The 22,800-nt window shown below is 44.8% G+C and overlaps 1 protein-coding gene across 2 annotated transcripts in view; it reads left to right on the forward strand.

Annotated features, from left to right (window-relative positions):
- The window catches only part of SERPINI1 (serpin family I member 1), a 108,028-nt gene extending 95,783 nt beyond the window's left edge, over positions 1-12,245 (forward strand). For both annotated transcript variants that reach the window (XM_066622027.1, XM_066622028.1), the window contains exons 8-9: positions 5,369-5,458; positions 11,894-12,245. In XM_066622027.1, coding sequence (XP_066478124.1) covers positions 5,369-5,458; positions 11,894-11,970 — 167 coding nt within the window. In that variant the 3' untranslated portion in view covers positions 11,971-12,245. The remainder of the gene's footprint in view (positions 1-5,368; positions 5,459-11,893) is intronic.
- The last annotated feature ends 10,555 nt before the right edge of the window (positions 12,246-22,800 follow it).

Here is a 22,800-nt window from a genome sequence, read left to right on the forward strand (position 1 = left end):
ATAATTAGTGACTTAGCTCCTGGGATGGTTGTAAAGGCCAACAAGATCAAGCAGTTCTGTGCCATTACACATCTTGGAAGTGTCGCCTAAAAGCCATTACTTGGCACACATTTTTCCATGTTTTCCAGCACAGATGCTCATTTAGAATTTGTGCTTTGGCTTTGGCTGTTGCCTAGTTTCTGAGTAATGTCCACAGTTGCCACTAATGATGAGGAATAAATCATAATTTGACGGCAGTTCAAAAGGAAACAGCATAGCTATCTACCACTGTGAGAACCAAGTGCCTATTTCTGGCCATCATCTGCTTAATGACATCACTTCATAATGATGTCATTTCTGGCCCTATGCATGCTGCCTGGCCCCCTGTATGAAATGAGCTGGACACCCCTGGCCTTCAGCACAGCCACTCCCATTGTGCAGGAAACTGAACTGCTCAGCATGTTCTTAAAAGAAGCGTGAGAAATATCACTTTGGAGGCCCATAAGGCAAAATGTCAGGCTGTAGATATATTGCTGAAGATCTGCTTGCTCAGATGTGACAATGTTTGTTTTGCTTCATGAATAATTTGCTAATTCCTAGCCAGGCTTATAACTGTGCTGTTTGTACTCGGGAATGTATGAATGAATAATGCAGCTAAATTCAGAGCCAGGAAAATTCTGCAACTGATTGTATTGTATAATTTATGCTGCTTCTAGTGGAGCTTTCAACCTGATTTGCTGGCTGAATGTTGCACCCAGGCAGTACCAGGGGGAAACCTGGACTAGAGCACTAGAGCAAGTAGATGAGGAATACTCTTCCCTTGGCACTGGGGTGGGATCCTGCAGCCCACTGCAGCTAACCAGAAAAGCTCTACATCAGGCTACAGGGGGTTTTAGGCTACATTCCTATGCACACGTCCATGGGAGTAGGCCCCATTGAACACAATGGGGTTTACTTCTGAGTTAGACCTGCATAGGATTGGGCTGTAAGGCTGCAATCCTATCTACATAACCTGGGAGTAAGCCCTATTCAGTTCAGTTTTATTACGGTAACCGACCAGCATAAAAATGTCAATACATCCATAACATTCAACTGAGTGTACATACAACCCATCACAGCATCCTAACATAGGCTCTTGTCAACCTAATATACCAAAAATAAATATGGCTGAAGGCACAATCCTAACCCCTTACGTCAGTGCTTTCCAGTACTGGCATAGAGGTGCCAATGAGACATGTGCTGCAATCTGCAGTTGGGTGTCACTCAGGGAGGCCTCCTCAAAGTAAAGGAATGTTGTTCCCTGACCTCAGAGCTGCATTGCCCTTAAGTCAGTTCTGGAAAGCACTGACATAAGGGGTTAGGATTGCGCCCTAAGTCTAGTCTATCTAAGTGCAATAACTACTGATAAAAAGTTACTTCTAAGTGTCTTCTAATCCATATTGATAAGCCATATTGACTATAATGGGACTGACTTCTGAGTAGACAGGCATAGGATTGGGCTCTTATGCCGGTATAGGAGCCCCAAAGCCTTCGCAAATGTGCCATAAAGCATGTTTGTGCCACTTTAGGTGGGAGCCGCGTCGGCACATTCAAATGCGCTGACGCACGGACAGAGACAGAAGCCTCAGCCGCGGCTCCCGCGCCGCCGCTTGTGTCAGTGCAAGCGCACCAACACAAGCGGCAAAGGTAGGTGTGGGTGGGCGTGGGGAGGGGGCAGGAGGGGCGTTTCTGGGCAGGGGAGGGCGGGCCCATGGGCGGGCGCACTGGGAGACGGGGGCGGGGCTTGGGCCCGGCAGTTATGCCAGATCCCAATCCCCGTCCCTGGCGTGGAGCGGCTTCTAGCCGCTCCATTCTCCTTGGACTTGCACTACCTGCAGAGTTGGCACAGGTCCAAGGAGACCCATTGGGGCGTGCAGCCCTTACCCACAGGTAAGGGGAAGAGCTTCCCCTTGCCCATGGCTGAGCCGCTGCAGCCAACAAACCTATGTTGGATGCAGCGCAAGCCTCCTGGCTTGCCTGCTCCAGCACAGGCTTGGATTGGGCCCTCAGTCTCCTAAAAAGCTGGAAATAGCATAAAAGTGCAGTTGTATTCTGAGAAGGGGCATTTTATAGGAATATAGCAATAAGATGCAAGAATAGAAAAAAAGCTGTGTTTTCTAGCTGTGATGGAAGGACCATATGGTATGATCATTTGCTTGTCACATCCACATATTGACCTTTTCCACCTGCAAAACAAAAATTATGTTTGATTTATTTTGTTAATTGGTCTCCCCAGAGGTACCATTTTTTGCATTAGGAGAAAAGCCATATTCATTATGATGAGCCCTGTTTGCAATTTTTAATTCTAGCTGGAGAGCCACATTCCCGGAACATATATGACCAAGGATTACAGTTACGTCTGCGTATGCGTAGAGAGATATTTTTTGTTTAAATAGGTCAATGCAATAAAAATAAAAGTTAATAAAATGCTTGGAAAATACATTGCTCTGGAGAAAGATTTCCCAAATTTAATTAAGACCAAATCTTGCCTTGCTGCTAATATCTTTAGCCCACAGTGGTCTTGTCTTATACTAGATATTAAAATTTAAATCTGCTTGCTGTTGGATCTCTCAGCAACGAACACCTCAGGAATACGAGGCGTTCAATTCTGAAACGTTTGCAGCCCTGTGAGTTCTGCCGCTCATCAGTTTCTGATCCTTTTTCTCAAGATCCCCAGACTGCCCATTTCAGTTTGTTACATCTGAAGAACAGGACCCTCTTCAATGGTGGCAAAATCAGAAGCTTTCTCTATGACAGCCAGTGCAGAAGTGACATTCTTAAACATTATTTCTTAAACATTATTTTTTTAAAAAAGGGGAGGGGACAAGATGCATGAACTCTCTTCCCACAACCTTGTTCTTCCCTAAAACAAATCTCCCGTCCCCCTTTTTAAGAAGGTCATTGGCACCAATTCAGGTACAGTTCAGATACAGTTCAAGCACCAGTTCAAGGTGCTGATTTTAACCAATAGAGTGCTACATGGTTGGGCTTCAAGTATCTGAAGGATTACCAATTCATATGAACCTGTCTCTTCATTGAGATCCAGATCAGAAGCTCTGCTCCAAGTGCTGAAACCTCTAAAAACATTATCAGTGGCAACCAGAGATTGGGCTTTTTCCTGTAGTGGCACTCATGTTCTCCCTAGGGGTGCTTGCTGATTCTGTTCTTTGTTAGCTCTGGATAAAACCTTTTTCACATCTTAAACTCTGCTGTTGTTGTTTTTTTCTGATACAGTATATCATTGTTTTATTGCTTTATGTTGTTTTAATGTTCTTCATTGAAATGTGAATTTCTCTGTTTTAGAAAGTGTGAGCTCCTGGCAGCCGTGGAGCCCTTGGATGAAAGACAGTCTAAAAATATTTTAAATAAATTAAATATTAACTAGGGTGTATTTGGTTATCCTTAAGTAGTTAATTGTTACCTAGACAGCCCATGTACAGGATTGGGTTGCCATTCAAAGCTCCTTCTGTCTCTTATGCTATCACAAAATGGTGCCAGTGGCTGTTAGACTTCCGGAGCAGATAAGGATGAGCAGAGGAGGATGTGAGGAAAGGGCAAGAGAGAATGAAACAGAACCAGGAGGGGGAGGAATGGGGCAGGGAGGCTACGGGAGGGGGTGGATCTGGTGGCAAAAGCATGTGCTTTCGGTCCCATCCTACCTTTTTGTAGCCTGCATGCAGACTTTCCCTTCTCAGACTTGCACCAGCTAAAGAGCTGGTGCAAGTCAGAAGACACCCATTGCAGAGCGAGAAGCTTATGTTGTGGTAAGGGGATTTCAATCCATTTCCCCTCTAACGCTTCCTGATCCACTCCCCCCCCCCCCACTGGATACAGCATGCACTTTTTGAGTGTGGCTGTACCAGTGGGGGAAGGTGTAGGATTGGGCTCTTAGCCGATCTCGTCTGATCTCGGAAGCTAAGCAGGGTCAGGCCTGGTTAGTATTTGGATGGGAGACTGCCTGGGAATACCGGGTGCTGTAGGCTTATACCATAGTCTTTCGAGACTGAAGGTTGCCAACCATTTTAGTTAATATTTGGTGTTGACCCACTGATTAATCACAGTTACCTGGACAAATGGGAATTTGCTCCTAGGTTGGGAGAGACTGGGCACATCTATTTTGCTAAACATTAGCTATGCTGGGCTCCAGTTTGGATTGAGACCATAGCCAGAGTGAGTTGAGGGCTTAGGACCCAATCCCATCCAACTTTCCAGCACTGGTGCAGCCATAACAAAGGGGTGCGTGCAGCATCCTGTGTTAGGGGGACAGTCACACAGGCTTCCTCAAGGCAAGAGCCCTTCCTTTGGGACTGCATTGAAGCTGCATCAGTACTAGAAAGTTGGTTAGGATTGGGCCCTCAATCCTTCCTTTCCTGCGGACCAGAAGAGGACCAGGATCATTCACACCCTGCTGCTGCTACTTTCCCCCACAAGTGAAGCTTTTGTGAGCATCAATGGGAGCTTCTCTCCTTTGAAAAGCTGTTGGAGTAATCTGAACCAGCCTGGGATTGCCTAAATGAAAGGGTTAAAGCCTCCTTCCACCCCCACCATGATCCAGCTGATAGTTAAAACAAAAAAACAAGCCTGCAATGGCCAAATGAGGCATTTAATGTAACATATAGTTGAGCCTTGTTGTTAACAGAGAGCCAGCATTATGAGCCCCTAAAGAGGCATCTTTTCCCTGGTTGAATGTGCACCTGGCAGCAGCAGTAGTGTGATAGATAGGCATTCCAAGAATAAACCCACCAGTGTGGTCACATTGCTTGTAAGCAGTCAGGATGAGCTGGAAAAGTTTTGCAATAACCCATTCAGAGTTTCTGTTGCCCTGAAATTCCCTTAGCTCCTAATTTAAATTTCAAGAAGCCGTGAGTGGGTGCAGGGCGTAATCACTGAAAATTACAGCATGCACACAGTGTGTTTCACCTACTGCATGCATCCTCTCCCTGGCGTAGCTGGCATGGGTGGTGGGGCTTTCAGATACAACGTATTTCCATTTGAAAGGGAATGCCCATTGTAGCTCTCTCCTGAAGTTCTGTCTCTTTATATGTTGCAAGCCATTCCCTCAGCAGCAGAAATAAATTACTCAGTGACCAGTGGTTAATCATAAGAAAGCCCTGCTGGATCAGGCCAAAGGCTCATCATTCCTGGAGCACGGCTAGACACATCCTTTCTTTGCTAGACTCTCTTCATTTTAGATTAGATAGCTAGCGGCATGTCTTATTGACTGCCTCCAGAAGTGTGGCAGATTTTTGATTTTTTTTCCCCCTGTTAGTTCACAACAGGGAAGGAGAATGTTTGGATAAACATTGCTGAGATATTTCAAACCATACCTCATTGTTTCCTTCTCTTACAGGAATGATAGCCATCAGTCGAATGGCAGTGCTGTACCCTCAAGTTATAGTGGATCACCCATTTTTCTTTGCTGTAAGGAACAGAAGAACAGGTGAGAGCATCAGTTTCATTGGAGTTTTTTTTCTTTTTCCCATTGATTCCTCCGCAGAATCTTCACACTTTTTCAGAATCAAAAAATTGTTCATATAGAACTCACGTGTTAACATACTTGTTGACACAGTCTTATGCATGTTCCCTTGGAAGTCATTTTATGTATTAAGTGCCATCAACAAGAAGACAGGTCTGTGCCCTGAAATGTATACAGTCTAAAATTCCGCACGTGGAAGACAAAGGAGGAACTAGGAGGAAGAATTCACTTTATTTACACATACAGGTTGGGCATCCCTTATCCAAAGTCCTTGGGACCGGAAGCATTTTGAATATTGAATTTTTCCATACTTCATAATACAGGTGTGTGCCCATTAACAATCTTCTGGCCAGCAACAGGTTGCATATGCAACGGCTGCAGCCGGATAGGAGGTTGCACCCCCCCCCCCAAGCCTCTGAAACTGACTCCCCTCGCCTCTGGGCCCTTTTCTGAGCCTCCCATTGACAGTGCTCATCTGTGCACTGACTCTGCAAGGCTCAGAATGCTTGAATCTCGCGAGAGACGCAATTTCTGGTTTCCCCAATGTGTGCTGCCTCTAGGAGGCTTAGAAGAACCTCTGGAGACGAGGGGAACAGACCTTCCCCTTGCCTTCAGAGGCTTCGCATAGCGTCAAGCCCTGCTTGACAACAGAGACGCTGGTCCGCACTCCTGTCCTTAAGCAGTGCATGACTATACTCGCATATACATAATCACAGATCTTGAGAATGCGGCCCAAGTCTAAATGCAAAATTCATTTATGTTTCATATTCCCCTTATGCACATAGCAAGAAGGTAATTTTATACAATATTTTTATTAATTTTGTGCATGCAACAGTTTGTGATTTTATTTCTTTTGGCAAAAAAGTAAAAAGAGACATGTTGAAGTTCAAAAAAGTTTCTTATTTCAGAATACTCCGAATTTTGGTATTCTAGATAAGGGATGCCCAACCTGTACTGTATTTGGGTGTAGTTTCAGTAGGGGATGAAAGCTACATTTCACCAAGGTCAACAGAATTTACAGTAAGCACATAGGGTTGCAGCCCAAGACAGATTTTCACACTTGAGACTTGAATCAGAACTGAATCTCTCTCATGGTATTTATGTTGAGATCTGATAGGTAAGAAAGCAAAGACATTTGTAATGTAGATGAGCATTTTGGCAACATAGGTCTGACATTGACTTTGTGTTGCAAAGCAGTTTTGGGCAAGGGTTGTGCTTCCTGCATCAAATCCAGCTTGGTGCAGTCAAGGGGGGGACTCCAATCTTGCCAACTGCTTTTTTTCCTTCTGTTTCTGGCTTGTGTTGAATGGGTCATCTGACAGCTGATGATGGATGGGATAATTCTGCATGCCACTGCAAACCTCCTTGATGAGAGCTGAACTGTGGCAATCTAAGTTACTGTTTGATCATGATCTTGAGGCAAACATGAGCATCATAATGCCTTGTCATAAGCTCTGTCCCCACCGCAATGCGCATATTGTACATGCAGAGGACCATCTCTGTTGTTTGGATGGGGCATATGTGATATGCCCACATATCAATCTGTGGGCAGGTGTTCTGCAAGAGAACAGTGCAGTCACGTTTGAAGGGCATGCTTTTCCAGACGCTTCCATTTGGGGGGGAAAAAAAAATAACCTGAAAAGTCCTGAAAGAGTTTATGCTTCTCTCCTGGTGAAATATTTGGCCTTTGTGGAAAAACAAGACTAGGGGATCTTTGCTCTGATCCAGCAGGGCAAATGTTTCTTGTTAATGTTTCTCCCAACAATCACACACACAGGAACCTCCCATATGCTGAGTCACAGCCTTAGTCCATCTAGCGCAGGGAAGTCAAACATAAGGCCCGGGGGCCGGATGCGGCCCCCGAAACTTTTTATCCGTCCCCCAGGCTCTCAGCTGCTGAGCAGTGCTGAGGTGTTACTGCTGAAACACATGAAAATTGGACTTTCCCATATCTTGCAATATAATCAAGATTTGCGTATTTTCTCTTCTGTCATTTGCAGTTGATGAGAACAAAGTGCTGATTTCTGGTCATCAGCTGCTTATTGACGTCACTTTCTTGTTAATGACGTCACTTCCAGCCCTCAGCAGGCGTCCTGAATGCTAACTTCGGCCCTCTGAATGAAACGTGCTTGACACCCCTGACCTAGCCTGCTGTCTTCCTGACTGGTTCTTTAGAGTTGCAGGCAAAGGTCTTTCCCAGCCCTACCTAGAGATGCCAGGGATTGAACCTGCAAAGCATGTACTTTCCTGCACACCTACAATACTGCCCCCTCAGTCCCCTGCCCCACATTCAGAAAGAATGCCTGTTGAAGTTACCTGATTTTTCCAACAACTCATTTTTTTTTTTTTTTTTGAGAAACCATTTTGACTTCAGATAATAAGAACAATTGCAGGCTTGCCACCGAGAACTAGGGCACAATCCTAACCAACATTCCAGCACTGAGGTAAGGGAACAAACATTCCCTTACCTTAAAGAAACCTCTGTGTGACTGCCCTCCAGCATCAGCATACCCCACTGGCACAGCTATGTCAGTGTGGGAAAGTTGGTTAGGATCTGGGCCCTAGTCTCACATCTGTGCTTGCTGTCTTAAAATGTGTGCTCTACTGACCTCCTCTCATTGGTACCAAGGCAAAGTTGTCTTTAGTGGTGCCAGGAGCATTGTGTCTTTAAGGCATCAGGCCTGGAGTTCTGTCCCACACTATGTGATGGGTGTGGCAATAGAATTGTCAAAGCTAGTTGACAATTCACATACAGAGTACCGGTATGTGACATTCACATGTATGTGACATTCACATACAGAGTACCGGTATGAGCAGTGATTCATGTGCTGATGAGAAATGCCTGCTGGTTAATGCAGCAGATTGATTTAGGAGTATACAGAGCTTATTTTTTTGCCTATGAGCAAGAGGAAGGCCATTGTTCAGGAGCAAGGTGCAGACTTTGCATGCTGACAGTCCCAGGTGAAAGGACCAACTATCTGACTGAAAGTCCAATGCTCTCCTTTCCCTCCCTGGCTGATACAGGTGTGCTGCTGGAGCACACACTGCATCTTGTGGGGGGGGGGGGGAGGCATTTGTTCCCTTTCCCAAAAGTAAGCCTCCAGTGCCAGAACGTGTCTACTCACACCTGCTCCTGTGATTTTGCTGGTGCAAGTTCAAGGGGGTCCAGGAGAGCAGATCAAAGCCTGGAAGTAGGATGGGATATCAGCAGTGCCACTACCACTGCTAGTGCCTCTTTCCAGGCTGCAATCCACCCCTCCCCCCATTCTGCTCCGGGCTCCTCCCCTTTCACTCTCCCTCCCCAACCTATTCCACCCCCCCCCCCATTTCACCCTCTCACCACCTTACTGGTGCAAGGGTACATCCAGGCAGTAGCACAACTGCTCAAAACGGCATGTTGAGTTTTGCAACAACCGTAAAGGACCTTATGTTGCTGGAGCCTTAGTTCCAGCAGTTTAAGGCCCACATAGGATTGTGCTTTTAGGCTGCAATCTGATAGACACTTATCTGGGAGTAAATCCTCACTGGATTCAGTGACTTCTGAATAGATGTGCATAGAATTTGCTGTCAGACGAATTCATATATTTCCCTAGCAAATGGTCTGTAAAATATCTAAAATTATTATGGCTTATTTCAGTGGTTCCCAAACTTCTTTAACTATTGGCTCCCTTCACCTTCTGGGCCATTGGCTGTGGTCCCCATTAAGGCTGCAATCCTGTACACTGTATAGGGTGGGAGATTTTTCACATGATCCTGCTGCTCCTGAGGACTGGTTTCTATGGCTCCCTGGGAACCACGGCACACAGTTTGGGAACCACTGACTTATCTAATTCTTAGCTGACTGGAAGTGCTGGTATTTCCTGCATAAAATCCAGGGATAGAAAGAAATGGATGAATAATAATGGTGATGATCAGGATCTAGACACACTGGATTTTATTCACCTTAGCCTGGTGCAACTGTTGTATCCTGTGCACAGCCATTCGGCAGTCTCAGAGATAGGATAGGTATGCCTGGCAGTGGGTACAATCTAGACCCATACTTGGATTGTTTTGTTGGGCTAGAGCAACTGTTACCCTGCACATGCTTGATCTTGTCTGATCTTGGAAGCTAAGCAGGGTCAGGCCTGGTTAGTACTTGGATGGGAGACTGCATGGGAATACTGGGTGCTGTAGGCTTATACCATGGTCTTTCGAGACTGAAGGTTGCCAACCAACCAGAACAGCCATTTTCAACCACCGTGTCATGGGACAACGGTGTGCCACAGGTGGTTTGCAGGTGTACTGCGGGCGTTTGGAGGGGGATCATTTGTTAGTAGGGCCAGTGGGGGATGCAAGCCCCTGCTGTCGCTGTGGTGTGCTTGCCAATTGTCAAAAAACTGGTGTGCCTTAACAATTTTAGTGCCTTGTCAGCATGCCCTGAAATGAAAAAGTTGAAAATCACTGGGCTAAAGACATGTGGTATTCCACTGTAAATATATTTAATATTTCCTAATAATTTATTTATTTTATTTAATAATTTAATGCATGTTTAAATAATTAAAGTTAGCAATTTATTCCTTAATAATTGAACATCACTGTACAGTTTGCATCCAGCTGTGAATCCATAAAAGAAGACCAGGTGATCTCAGCAGCTTTCTCTTCATATCAATGACTTTTTTGTGGCTGGATAATTCCAGATAGAGAGGAACCATCGTTCAGAAGTTGAGCACATGTTTTGCTGAGGTTCTCTCTCCAGTTAAAGAATCAGTTAATACATGGTGGGAAAGACTAAGGGCCCAATCCTATCCAGTTTTCCAGTACCGGTGCAGGCATACCAATGGGGCGTGCACTGCATCCTGTGGTGGTGGGGCAGTCACAGAAGCTTCCTTAAGGTATGGAAACATTTGTTCCCTTACTTCAAGGCTGCATTGTGGCTGTACCGGTACTGGAAAGTTGGATAGGATTGGGCCCTGTGGCTGCAATCCTTTCCTGAGAGTAAGCCCCATTGAACAAAATAGGACTTACTTCGGAGTAGACCTGGTTAGGCTTGTGCCCTTAGTCCAGGGTCTTATGTCTTAGTCAAACATAAGGCCCTGGGGCCGGATGTGGCCCGCAGAAGCTTTTTATATGGTCCTCAGGATTTCGGCTGCTGAGTAGTGCTGAGGTGTTACTGCTGAAAGGGCAGCCCACATGAAAATTTAGCTTTCCCATATCTTGAAATATGATCAAGATTTGTATATTTTCTCTTTTGCTATTTGCTGCTAATGAGTTTCTAAGGGAGAAAAAAAGTGTTTATTTTGGTTATGACCTGTTTAATGACATCACTTCTTGCCTAATGACATCACTTCTGGCCTTCAAGCAGGCATCACGAATGCTATGTGGCTCTCTGTATGAAATGAGTTTGACATCCCTGCCTTAGTCTTTCAGTCTTCAAAAGAGCTACTGCCAATCAGAGCAGGCCATGCTGTGATAGATGGCCCAATGATATGGCTCAACCTAAGACAATGGCGTAGCTGGAGGGGGGGCGGAGAAGCCATATGGCTCTGTTTTGCTTCCCTTGCTGGGAATGGCTCCGAAGGAAGGGGCTGCTTACCCACCACGCTGAGCCTCCCTGCCACACTGGCTGCCCCACCCCCTCTCCAGCTATGCCACCAGCCTAAGGTACCTTCAAATGTTCTATAAAATTCATCCAGTGTTGAATAGTTGAAGAGAGACTGGCCCATTTTTCCATTAAAAAATATACACAAATATTGCCTTACACTAAGGTAGACCCTTGGTCCATCGAGGCTAGTAGAGGAATACCCCCCATATCCGAGGGGGGGGGTTCCATTCCTGAACCACCACCACCACCACCCCGCGGATACCTTCTGTAGTCTTCTGAGCTACAGCCTCTTCCTGGTCCAGCAAGGCTACTCCCTTCTGCCTTCATCACCCCAGAATGCACCGCAATGCGTTCTCTTCCTGGTCATGATGCATTTTGGGGAGAAATTTTTGGGAGCCTCTCTGGACCGGGAAGAGGCTGCATTCAGCTCAGAACTGTCTGCAGCCCTCTAAACACAGCGGTTTGAATGTGTGCACCAGTAAGCATAGCTATTTGTGGCTGTTTGGCCACATTTTTAAAGTGTGTTCCCCAGTATCAGCAGAACCGCAGGTGCTGAGTCCGCTGATACCTGAGTGTGCCTGTATTGTCCACAGCGACCAGCAGAAGCTCTCCAGGGCTTCAGAGTGGGGCTGCGCTTTCTCAGCTCTTCTTGGAGATGTCAGAGATTCAACCTGAGGCTTTCGACATGCAGAGCACTGAGCTGCACTTGCTCGCTAAGAGCCAGGATCTCCCCCTGCCCTCCTTTGGCTTCTTTTGTGGTTCTGACATGGGTGTTAGCATCTGGGTAGCTAAATATCTCCTTGCTCTCTTTGCTTTAGGTACCATTATCTTCATGGGGAGAGTTATGCATCCAGAAGCAATGAATACAAGTGCCCACGATTTTGAAGAACTTTAACACCTCCACAGGCATCTCACACACACAAACACACAAAGAAAATAAGCACACTGAGTTTGCAATCGATGTATTTAAGGTTTGTCGTGTTTTTTGCAATGTTACCTTTGAGACACTGTTTAAAAAAAGAAGAAGCCAACTTCCAGATTTAACTTCAGCATAGAAATTGCAGACCAGGGTTGTGGAAGGAAAAAAAAAGCTTTCAGTATTAAAAGTCAATGTTGTCCTTGTGATTCTGTTGTGTTGGTCCTTTAAAATAAAAACTGTATCCATGTCAATGGCTGTGCTTCCTTTCTCAGTGAACGGTCATGCCGGACGCTCTTAAATCAGTACTTCCCAAACTGTGCACTGGAACACACCAGGGTGCTGTAACAAAGCTGCAAGTGTTGGTCGAGTGGTTAGGAGTGTCGGACTGGGAGCAGAGACCCAGGTTCAAATCCCCAGGCAGCCATAGATCTCACTGGCTCAGTTATATAGCTAAGGCACATGGCACCAGGGAACACAACAAATTTCAACAAACCCTGTACCCCCAATAACACCACCTCCATTTTGACACCTCACACACACTGTATACCCATACACTGGGTATATCTTAGAGCAGGGGTGCTCAACAGGTGGATCGCGATCTACCGGTAGATCGTGAGGCAAAATGAGTAGATCGCGGAGTGCCGACCCCCCCTTCAGGTGCCTCTAGGAGGAAATACCGGGAGTAAGGCCCATTGTACTCAATGGGGCTTACTCCCAGGTAAGTGTGGCTAGGATTGCAGCCTCACAGCCTAATCCTAGGCATGTCTACTCAGGAGTAAGTCCTGTTATACTCAGTGGGGCTCAAGGTACACCAACATACATTGTACACATAAATGTTATATGTTATGATGGCGCAAACATTGTAAAAAAAACACTGGTAGATCTCCGGGCCTTGCTGGGTTTCAAAGTAGCTCTCGAGCCAAAAAAGTGTGAGCACCCCTGTCTTAGAGGCCTTTGAAAGGCACTTCTGGTTTTCAGTGAAAACCGGATTTGCCTTTCGGAGCCCTCTTAAGACATCCCCTACAAGTGTGGTACCCAAGACAATGTACCCCCTTACTCCCCCTTCTTTAGCTATGCCACTGCACTAGGTGACCTCAGTCTCTCACTGTCTCACTTAACCGAGAAACTGATTGATTTCACAGGGTTACTGTAAGCATAAATTGGATGACCACACAAGCCATTCTAAACTCCTTGGAAGAAGGGGGAGATGAAAATGAAAGAAGGAAAGTATGATACACTGTGCTGGCCTTGCCTCTTTTCTGCTACATTGCGTGTGACTGGATCATGCAGCAGAATCCCAGTCCTGAAAGGAGGCTTCCCTCTGCATGATTGGCTGCTTTGGCTTTGTTTGCTTCCCAACTTAAGAGTGGTGCAGCACAGTGGCGTAGCTGGAGGGGGGCAGAGCACTCAGCCTGGCAGGGAGGTGGGCGAGCGGCCCCTCCCTTCGGAGCCATTCCCGGCGGGGTGGGGGGCAAAACGGAGCCGTTTTGCCCCCCCCACCTGCTTCCAATCAGATCAGCAATTCATGTCAAAACAAGGAGTTGACCCCTCTGAATACCCCTTTGTATTTCCACACACATCTGTGTGTTTAAAAGATACACAGAGGAAGCACAGGTTCCTGATCCAAATCAGGACTAAGAGAGTAAGGGGCTTTAACCCTTCACCCCCTCTACAACCCGCAATCCAGATTGCTCTTGCCCACCCCACCCCCATGGCTGCTATTTCATACTGGTGCCAGTGGGTGCTTTCCTTGTGAAGCAAGTAGCAATCAAGGGGACTGCAGTCAGGACCTTGAGGGGAGCAAATGGTTAAAGCTCCCTTGCTGGCCCCCCGTTCTCAATCTGGATTGAGTCTGATGCACCTGCTGCTTACATTAAAAAAAAAAAAAATCACAAAAGCCCAGATCTCACATTCTGCTTGTCATCTAGTTTGGACCTCACTCTAAATCTTTCTGAGTTGAGCACATGGTTGAATTGTACCTACCGTTTTAATTCAGAACAAAAATCGTGCTGGAGTTGCCAGAAGTTTGGGAAACACGCCTTGTTTGTTGTGTGGTTAGATGCATTTGTGAGCTCAGAGAGTGTGTTGCTGTCATTGTAACTTGAAAACTTCCACATCAATAAGGAGAAGTGGATAATTTATCAGATTTTAATGTGCATCCTTCCTGCAAGCAGATTCTAGGAATTCACATGCTCCTTCTGTGGAGTCTTCATGAAAAGACTACTGTGATTGTGCTTGCTTTGAGTTGTGTAGATATTGAGACACCATAGCTCCAATGGAACTAAAGATGGGTTAACTGAATAAATCAACTGATAGAAATGAGACTTAAGATTTAGAAGTAGACTACCTCAGAATGCTAGATACAAGGGAGGGCACCAGGATGCAGGTTTCTTGTTGTCTTGTGTGCTCTCTGGGGCATCTGGTGGGCAACTGTGGGATACAGGAAGGTGGACTAGATGGGCCCTTGACCTGATCCAGCAGAGCTCTTCTTAGTTCTTAAGTGGGCTGCCTAGGCTGCAGTCTTAGGCCCCTTTGCCTGAGAATATGCTTGACTGAACACATGAGCTGGGCTGGAGCCAATGGATTTAATTCTATTGTATGACTGTGACATCCAGCAAAATAGTGTAGAAATGTTCTACTTTTCACAAATTGCATGTACCTTTCAAATGTTTCTTTCTGAGAACATTAAACTCATTAGGTTGTATCCAAAAGTGATGCTGGGGTTATTCTAGCACAGATGGAGTGCTGGGTTGCAAGTATCAGTAGCTGGGGGTCCCTGGGACACAGTCCTGCACTGATTCCCCATAGTGCCCCCTGCCTGAACCTAGATGGCACGTTGGTGAGGACACCAGGTTGTGTCTTGTTGTATGGTGTGCTCCCTGAAGCATTTGGTGGGCCACTATGAGATACAGGAAGTATGTGAGCCTTTGATCTGATCCAGTGGGGCTCTTCTTATGTTCTTATGAATGCTATGGCTCCCACTGGAACTGAGAGCTCATGTATTGGCCCAGCCAGGTGGACTCTGTAAAGGGCATGGATCCTTGGTTAGAGGACTCTAACTATTGTATCCCTGAGGACTTCCTGAACATGGGGGCAATGGAATTTTTTTCTTTTTAAACTTTTGGCCAGTGTCCTGCCAACAGCAGTGTCTTGAGCAGTGCTTAGAGCACTGAGAGCTTTCTTTCTTTCTTTCTTAAATGCATAATTCTAAAAGTTGCCATAAGTCCAAAAGTTGCCACAGCTCTATTGGGATGGAAAACAAGGTTTTATACAAGATAGCCCATCAACCACAATCAAAGTAAGACCATCTCCCCCACAAAGCAGGTGTTTAATTGTTTTAGAATGCAATCATTGTAAAATATTCCTTATGCAAATGTAGGGTGTTTGAAATTGACATCAGTGGGATTTTCTTCCAAGCCAATGTACACAGGATCAGGCTGCATAATCATCAAATATTTATTTTTCATTCTCAGTTCTGACCAATCTCTAATCCTGACCTTCTATGACGGCACCCCCCCCCCCACTGCACTAGCAAGGTGTTTTTTAGAATGACTTCAGACAATACTAAATCAAGACTTCAAGATTTTGATTCTGGCTCTCTTACATTAATCAGAACTATATTCTTTATTGTGAATAATGGGGCTCATTGGTACAGAGTAGTAACACTTGGGAGTGAAGAATCTGCCCTCAAGTTAGATAAATGGTACAAGGGGGTCTGACACATTGAGGCAAAATGAATAAAGAACTTGGCAAATCTTATTCTTTTGTTAGTTGCTACCAATTTCTTTCTTATAAGAAGAAAACCAAATTTGTCCCTAGACCCTCTCTGTTCAATATTGTTGTTTTTTTTAAATTACTCACTTGGATAATTCTTACTGAGCTGTCTCTGATCTTCTAATGTTTTGTTTAATTTCCGTTCTTTCTCATCTGCCTTCATAGGTTATATCCTTTGTATGGAGGAGTGTGTGTGTGTGTGTGTGTGTGTGTGTGTGTGTGAGAGAGAGAGAGAGAGAGCGAGAGAGAGATGGTTACCTTTTGAAAAACCAATAAAATAAAACTTTGTATCAGTGCTTAGAAAATGTGGCATCAAGAACTTAACAACAAAACAGCTCTCCTTTTTCTTTCCATTTAAAAACAATTATTATTTTCATACTTGAGAATAACCTGCTATGTAGAACAGAAAAGCTCTTGCAACAGTCTAGGTATTCATTGGAATAATGTGAAGGGGGGAGCACTAATTCATAGGATTGAGGATTAAGTGCAGCAGCCATCAACACCTAAACTCTAATATATAATTACTGCTTCCCAATTCGTATAATTTTTAAGCTGTAATTACTACCAACAGAGTAGGAGGGGAGCAAGTAGAGGGGGAAGAGAAACCTAATTCAATCTTGTTTTTTTTTGGTTTTTGTAATCCGAAAGGCAACAGGCCTTGGAAAAGAAATGAACCATTCTATTGAAATAAGTACTGGAGATTTACAGCCAAAGGTTTATTTCAAATCAATATATGACTCCCTTATCTCCCCAGCATCTGGTCATTGGACAATCTCTCTCTCTCTCTCTCTCTCTCTCTCTCTCTCTCTCTCTCTCTCTCTCTCTGTATCCAGCATGGACTTCATTCCTTTCAAATCAGATTAAATGGCAGTGAGAGCAGAATAGACTAAGGGCAGTAAGGGCAGAGTAAAGTAAAATGGAAGAGCAGGATAGAGACATAAAGGATGCTGGATAGCATTGAAACAACATGAATGTTTCTCAGGGTGAATATTTACCCTGTAATTGGCTGCATCAAACAGACTGATTTTGTAAATGTATAGATAAGGTTTGGAAGCGAAAATATCCACCCTGAGAAGCTTGCTGATTTTGAAGGAGATATCAACATTGGTAATATTTATGCAATCGCCTTCCTAAACCTTAAAGTACCCAGTGTGCTATTAGCTTTCCATAGCTGATTATCAAGAGAGTAAAGTCATGGTAAATCAAGAGACTGTGATCTATTCATGTGATCTATTCCCTCTTCCTCATTTTAAACTTACTTTGGCCTCAGATTCAGTGAGACAACTGGCCATAGCATATAAAAGAAGAACAAAGCTTGTGGGTTGGAGTCTTTCCTACTCCGTGCTATGGCATGTCACTATGACAGAGCATCCCCCTGCTGATTCCTGGAGTTCAGGGCCCAGTTCCCCTAAATTATGCACTAGAGACCAAGTGCCAGCCTAATTTCATGCACTGTGCCCTGACAAAATAAGCACAGTGGCGCTGGCAATAGGAACTCTGTGCTCCAATTATGCAAGAGTGTTTGCACTCTGTCCACTTTCAGTAGACAAAAGGAAGAATCCTCTATGGTAAAAAAAACAGCATTTAGAAAAAGACTACGGGGAAGTTTTGATGTGCATACCCGTGGCCACATTCAATTAGTGTAGGTTCCCTGATCCAGAATACTGACACCTCACCATTGCACACAGGGCTGGGCAAATCTCTTGGTTGCCATTCCATCCAAACCTTGCACACTTTATTCCGATCTCTTGCAGTACACATTCTTGATTTTTGTTTCATCACACACACACACACACACACACACCCCACAAACACAATTGAAATACATATGGTCATGTGCTACTTATGCAAATAATTGATGCAGTGATACATTGCGAAGTATGCTTTTAAACACAAATTGCATTTTTCTGCAAACCAACAACAAAATGCACAAAAGCTGTAGATGTGTCCAGATCTAAAATCTTACCCACAGATAAGCAGGAAGAGTCCAGCAGAACCACACATTCTGTTGTGAATTTCTGCAAGAGAGCAATTTGGTGAGACCCCCAGACTCCTTATTACTGGCATAGATAAGAATCGACACTGTGCAAGCAGATGTGTATTGAAGAAAGGGAATTTCCATCCTACCCTTCTTCATCCACCCAGCATGTAAGTATACAATTGATCAGATACAGTGAGGGAAAGGTAAGTTTTGGGGAGTGAAATGATCTTGAGAACGCAGCTGCAGAGTCTTGGTTATCTAAGTTCCCCAGTTACCAATATTTGACCTATATGTAATGATACAGAATAACAGAAGCAAAGCAGACTAGAATGATTGCTGCCCTGAAAGGCTGGCTATCTAAATTTCAACAATGGGGTAGGGAGACTATGAGCCCAATCCTATCCAACTTTCCAGCACTGGTGCAGCTGCAATGCAGCCCCAAGGTGAGAGGACAAATGTTCCCATACCTTGAGGAGGCCTCTGTGATCGCCTCCACACCACAGGATGCAGTGCACACCCCATTGCCACAGCTGCACCAGCACTGGAAAATTGGATAGGATTTGGCCCTATGACTGCAATCCTATGCATGCTTTTCTAGGAGTAAGCTCCATTGAACTCAGTGGAACTTACTTCTGAGTAGACAAGCCTAGGATTGGGCTGTAAGGGAGAGAAAACCACATAGGAATGCAAGCCAATGGACTTGCACTATTTTGGCTTTATTGCAAGTATTTTGTTTCAGACTGAATTCACAAGATTCTAAAACTGAGTTTGTAGCAGCGCAATGCTACTTGGGAAGCACCCAGGGTTTAGAACTGTGGTGCCTGAGGGAGAGTGCTAAAAGCAGAAGCACTCTGAGGGTTTGAAAGTTAGAACTCGAGCAGCAAGGAGTCAGAGCAATGAATGAGACACAGCAGACATTCAGAGGGTTGATGCAGGGAGAGCTGAGCCGGAAGTAGGACGGTATGAGATTGAGAGAGAAGTCCGTCCTCCCGGCTAGCTTCCTCAGACTTTTATTCATTCTCAAAACACATGATGCAAAGCTATACAATAGGGGAAATTACTGAAGGTTGCTGAAATCTGCACTGCTAAGAAACCTACTGGCTCTGGCTTGACCGCAATACACATTCCTGAGATATGCGCTTCTTTATAACATCCTCTGTTTACCGGCTCTGGGCGAAGACACTCAGCGGCCAAGAGTTTGCTCTTGCTCAGATGCAGGTGTGCCTGCTGTCATTATTGCCAAATACTGCTAAAGCATCTCAAAGCCTAGCGCCTGTGCACATAAACACTACATGAGTTGTGTTCCTCGCCCTGATCTATAAATCAATACAAACACAGCTCCCCTCCATTATTTATTTATTTTAGTTTTGCACTGATAACTTTCTCTGGGCATTCCAGGTTCAGGCTGCAACGCTAAATACACTTAGAGCTCAATTCTATCCCACACCATTTTATGATTTGCAATCACGCTGACGGGGCACACGCTGCATGCTATGGTGGGGAGAGGGGTGACCAGACAGCCTGGAAAAGGTAAGTAAAGGTAAGCTTTACTTATCTTATTACTTATTTATATTACAATACTTATACATCACTTTTCCCAATAGATCACCTGGCTATTAGTGGGGCTCCTTGGATTTATGCCAGCTCTTTTACTGGCGAAAGTCTGAAGTGAGGCTGGGTGCATTTCAGGCCAGGAAAATGGGCACCACAAAAGGCAAGTAAGGCACATTTGAGTCATCTGTGCAGGCTGCTAAGGTGCCAAGTGGCGCAGGGGCATGGGGGAGGGTGGCAGGGAGACAGGGAGGGGGGCATTTTTGGGCAGAGGGAGGGTGGGATCAGGGATGATCAGTCTCGGAAGGAGGGCAGGATTGATGGAGGCCTTCTCCACTGTATCCTATCCCCCTTCCCAGGCCAGGCAGCCTTACACAGGGCTGCTTCTGCCAGTTAAATAGCTGGCGGAGATCTGAGTAGTCCCTTGGGGCTGACTGGGCTGAAAAAATTCCCCTTACTCTGATGAGACCTCCAGCTAACTCCCAGCTAGCAATATAGTGAATACAGTGCAGGCCATGTGGCCTGGCTTTGCCAACACTAGTTAGAATTGAGTTGCCCCTCATTTTAATGTATCCCCAGATTGGGCCTGTCAGCTACTAAAGGAGTAAATATATTGCATTGATCTAATCTCTGTCCCAATCAGGTACATAAGAGAAAGTGCTCCTGCCTATACAGGTATTCCTATATGTACTTCATGAGAAAAAAAGAAGCTTTTCTATACAAAAGGGTGCATTCTGTCCTCTCCACTGAAGTGAATGGAAAAGCCTACTTCTGCAAGAGCTCCGAGTCGACACAGGAATGCACATGGAGCACTGAGTCAAAGGCAGTGACTTCCATTCCTGGGCTTCTCAATAAGATGCATCTGCCATCAGCACACTCAGGAGACTGTGATTATTGTGGTGTTTGTATTTTGGCAGTTCTTCAAAGTCAGTAAATCCCACAGTACAAACGGTCATTGGGAAATCTCTGAAGCAGAAAAATTCTCCGTATCCTGATTTGAAAATGAACATTAGCAGCTGCAAAAGGCAATAAAAACTGGGTTGACAAACAGGTCAAGATTCTCATTGACTCCAGAAAATAAATGTCTAACTTGATGGGAAAAATAAATGCTTGTACGACCAAGAGTCATAAAATGACAGAAATGAGTAAGTGATCGTTTAGTTCAAATGGGTTACGCTCGTATATCTCCAGATGCATTTTTTCCCTTCCTTGTCAGCATTTATCACAGAGGCAGACTTGCTGAGTCACATTAAACCTTTGCAGAAGCTGGATCAATGTCTGTTGTGCCTTTGTTAGGATACTGATCGCAAGAACAAATCAGTAATCCATAGCAGCCATTATCAAATAATACATAATTGTAAGTGTGGAGGCTGGAATATAAGGCTGGAGCTGCAGAAGGCATATATCTAGCTACTTTGGGTCCCTCTGGGGAGAAAGACTGTACAGAAATACTGTAAATAAATAAAATAAATAAATCTAGAGGTATTCTTAAACGTATTTATTTATGCAGATTTTGTTTTTCCCAAGGAGAAAAAGTGCAGAAAGCAGTGTTGTGTATTTTTATTCCAAGGGTGCATTTTTATAAATTATATTTATAAATTATAATAGCTTTAAAAGTATACTAGGTAGGTGATTTAGGTGGTATAGGGTCAGCAGATGCATCCCCAGTCATGCACACATACCCCAGTCCAGCTCATTTTTTATTTTTTCACAGATTTTAGGATTTTTGGACTTGAGGTTTTTTTATATAACAAAAAGAAGTGCAGGCAGCAGTGTCATGCATTTTTATTTAGTTATCACTGAAAAAAAATCACACCTCTAGTTATATCCCATGTGGGCCTTCAAGTGATGCAACGGGGTCCCTGCCAAAAAACAAGAGCCCTGCTGACTAGTCCAACGTCCATCTTGACCAGCGTCCTGCTTCTGACAGTAGCCAATCAGATGATTCTGAGAAGCCCATCAGCTGGTTTAGAAGGTGGTAGCCCTAGCCCCTCTCCTGTCGCAGGTCTTCCGTACCACAGCACCTCTGAACCTAAAGGTTTCATATACCCAACTTGCTAGCCATTGATAGACCTGGTGTGTGCATATAGAGATTTGTTATAGAGCCCCATCTGCTTTCATAGCTTACACCCCAGTTTGTTTCAAGACCATTTGAGTCTTTCACCATTCATGTCATGATCCATTCAGAAGGTCTTGATTCATTCTGAAGCCCCTGATCATTTTGAGGTGTTTTTCAAAAGTAAACTGCCCAGTAGCAGTGCTACTGCCTTTGTCCTTGCACCCACCACTCACACCCACAGGAGATGCTGCCACTCCTGTGTAAGGCCAATGAGTCCTATGCCAGTGTTATGTTGACAACTGAATAGTGCACTGCTACCAAACCAGATGCTAACCCCACACCTAGCACTGCAGCCAGTAAATGGGCTCCAGGCAGGTTCTCATTCCTCTCCCACTGCAAGTTTACTGGAGCAACAGGGACACCAGGGAGGCAGGTTATGGACTGCCTCCATAACCTGGGGATGCAGTTGGACATGTCCATAGGTCAAGCTCTAGTATAAAGGGTTCAGTCCATGCCAGTGACCTGGTAGTAGCAGCAGGATGCAAGGCAGAGGGCTCTGATTCCTCAGCAAGCAACTGGGTTTGCCTTAAGTTTCACCCCCAGCCCTAGCTTTGTGGTTGAAAGAAGTGAATAAAGACAGTTACTAGATTCCGGCAAAGAGTTTGTGCCATCTAAAACATCCCAATGTTATCCAAGGAATTCACCATCACCACCACCCCCAGCATATGATCTAGGCATGTGTTTGTAGTATCAGGATTGCAATAGGCTACACCTCTATAAGTATTTCTTCCAGGGCTAGTCAAAGACAACATGGCTTCTGTCTCTCCCTTTCCCTTCCTAGAGATAGGAGAGGCATCAGATTGCAGGACAGAAAGGGCAAAAACCTCCTACCTGCTGTCTTATAATTGGCAGATGAAATCAAAAGGGGTTCAAAGTCCTTGTAACCTTAAAAGGCATAGACCACCAGATGTCACTCTGCCCTAAGAAGGACAACTAGTCCTTTCAAGCCATTGTTTTAAGGGTTTCCCAGCAATTATTCAATTTCCACAGAAAGGATGGCTTCTTCAGTTGCTCATGCCCTGTTCTTATGGTACAGTAATTTGGTTGGGGCAATTATCAATGCAGTAGAATCTGCAGGCTCTCTTCATCCTTTCACCACAGACAAAAATGCTGTGCTATGTTTGAGAGCCAGCAGAGTGCTGAATTGAGACTGGATTCCAATTCTCATGCAGTCATGAGGTTCTCTGTTGCAGTGGTTCTCAAACTTTTAGCACCGGGACTCACCTTCTAGAATGAGAATCTGTCAGGACCCATGGGAAGTGATGTCATGACTGGAAGTGACATCATCAAGCACCTACCCACACTTACCCAGGATTAAGTCCCATTGACTATAATTGTTAAAAGCATATACATAGTATATCCCCTGGGGATAGTATATCCT

Source organism: Tiliqua scincoides, chromosome 3 (assembly GCF_035046505.1).
Source record: "Tiliqua scincoides isolate rTilSci1 chromosome 3, rTilSci1.hap2, whole genome shotgun sequence".
NCBI lineage: Eukaryota > Metazoa > Chordata > Lepidosauria > Squamata > Scincidae > Tiliqua > Tiliqua scincoides.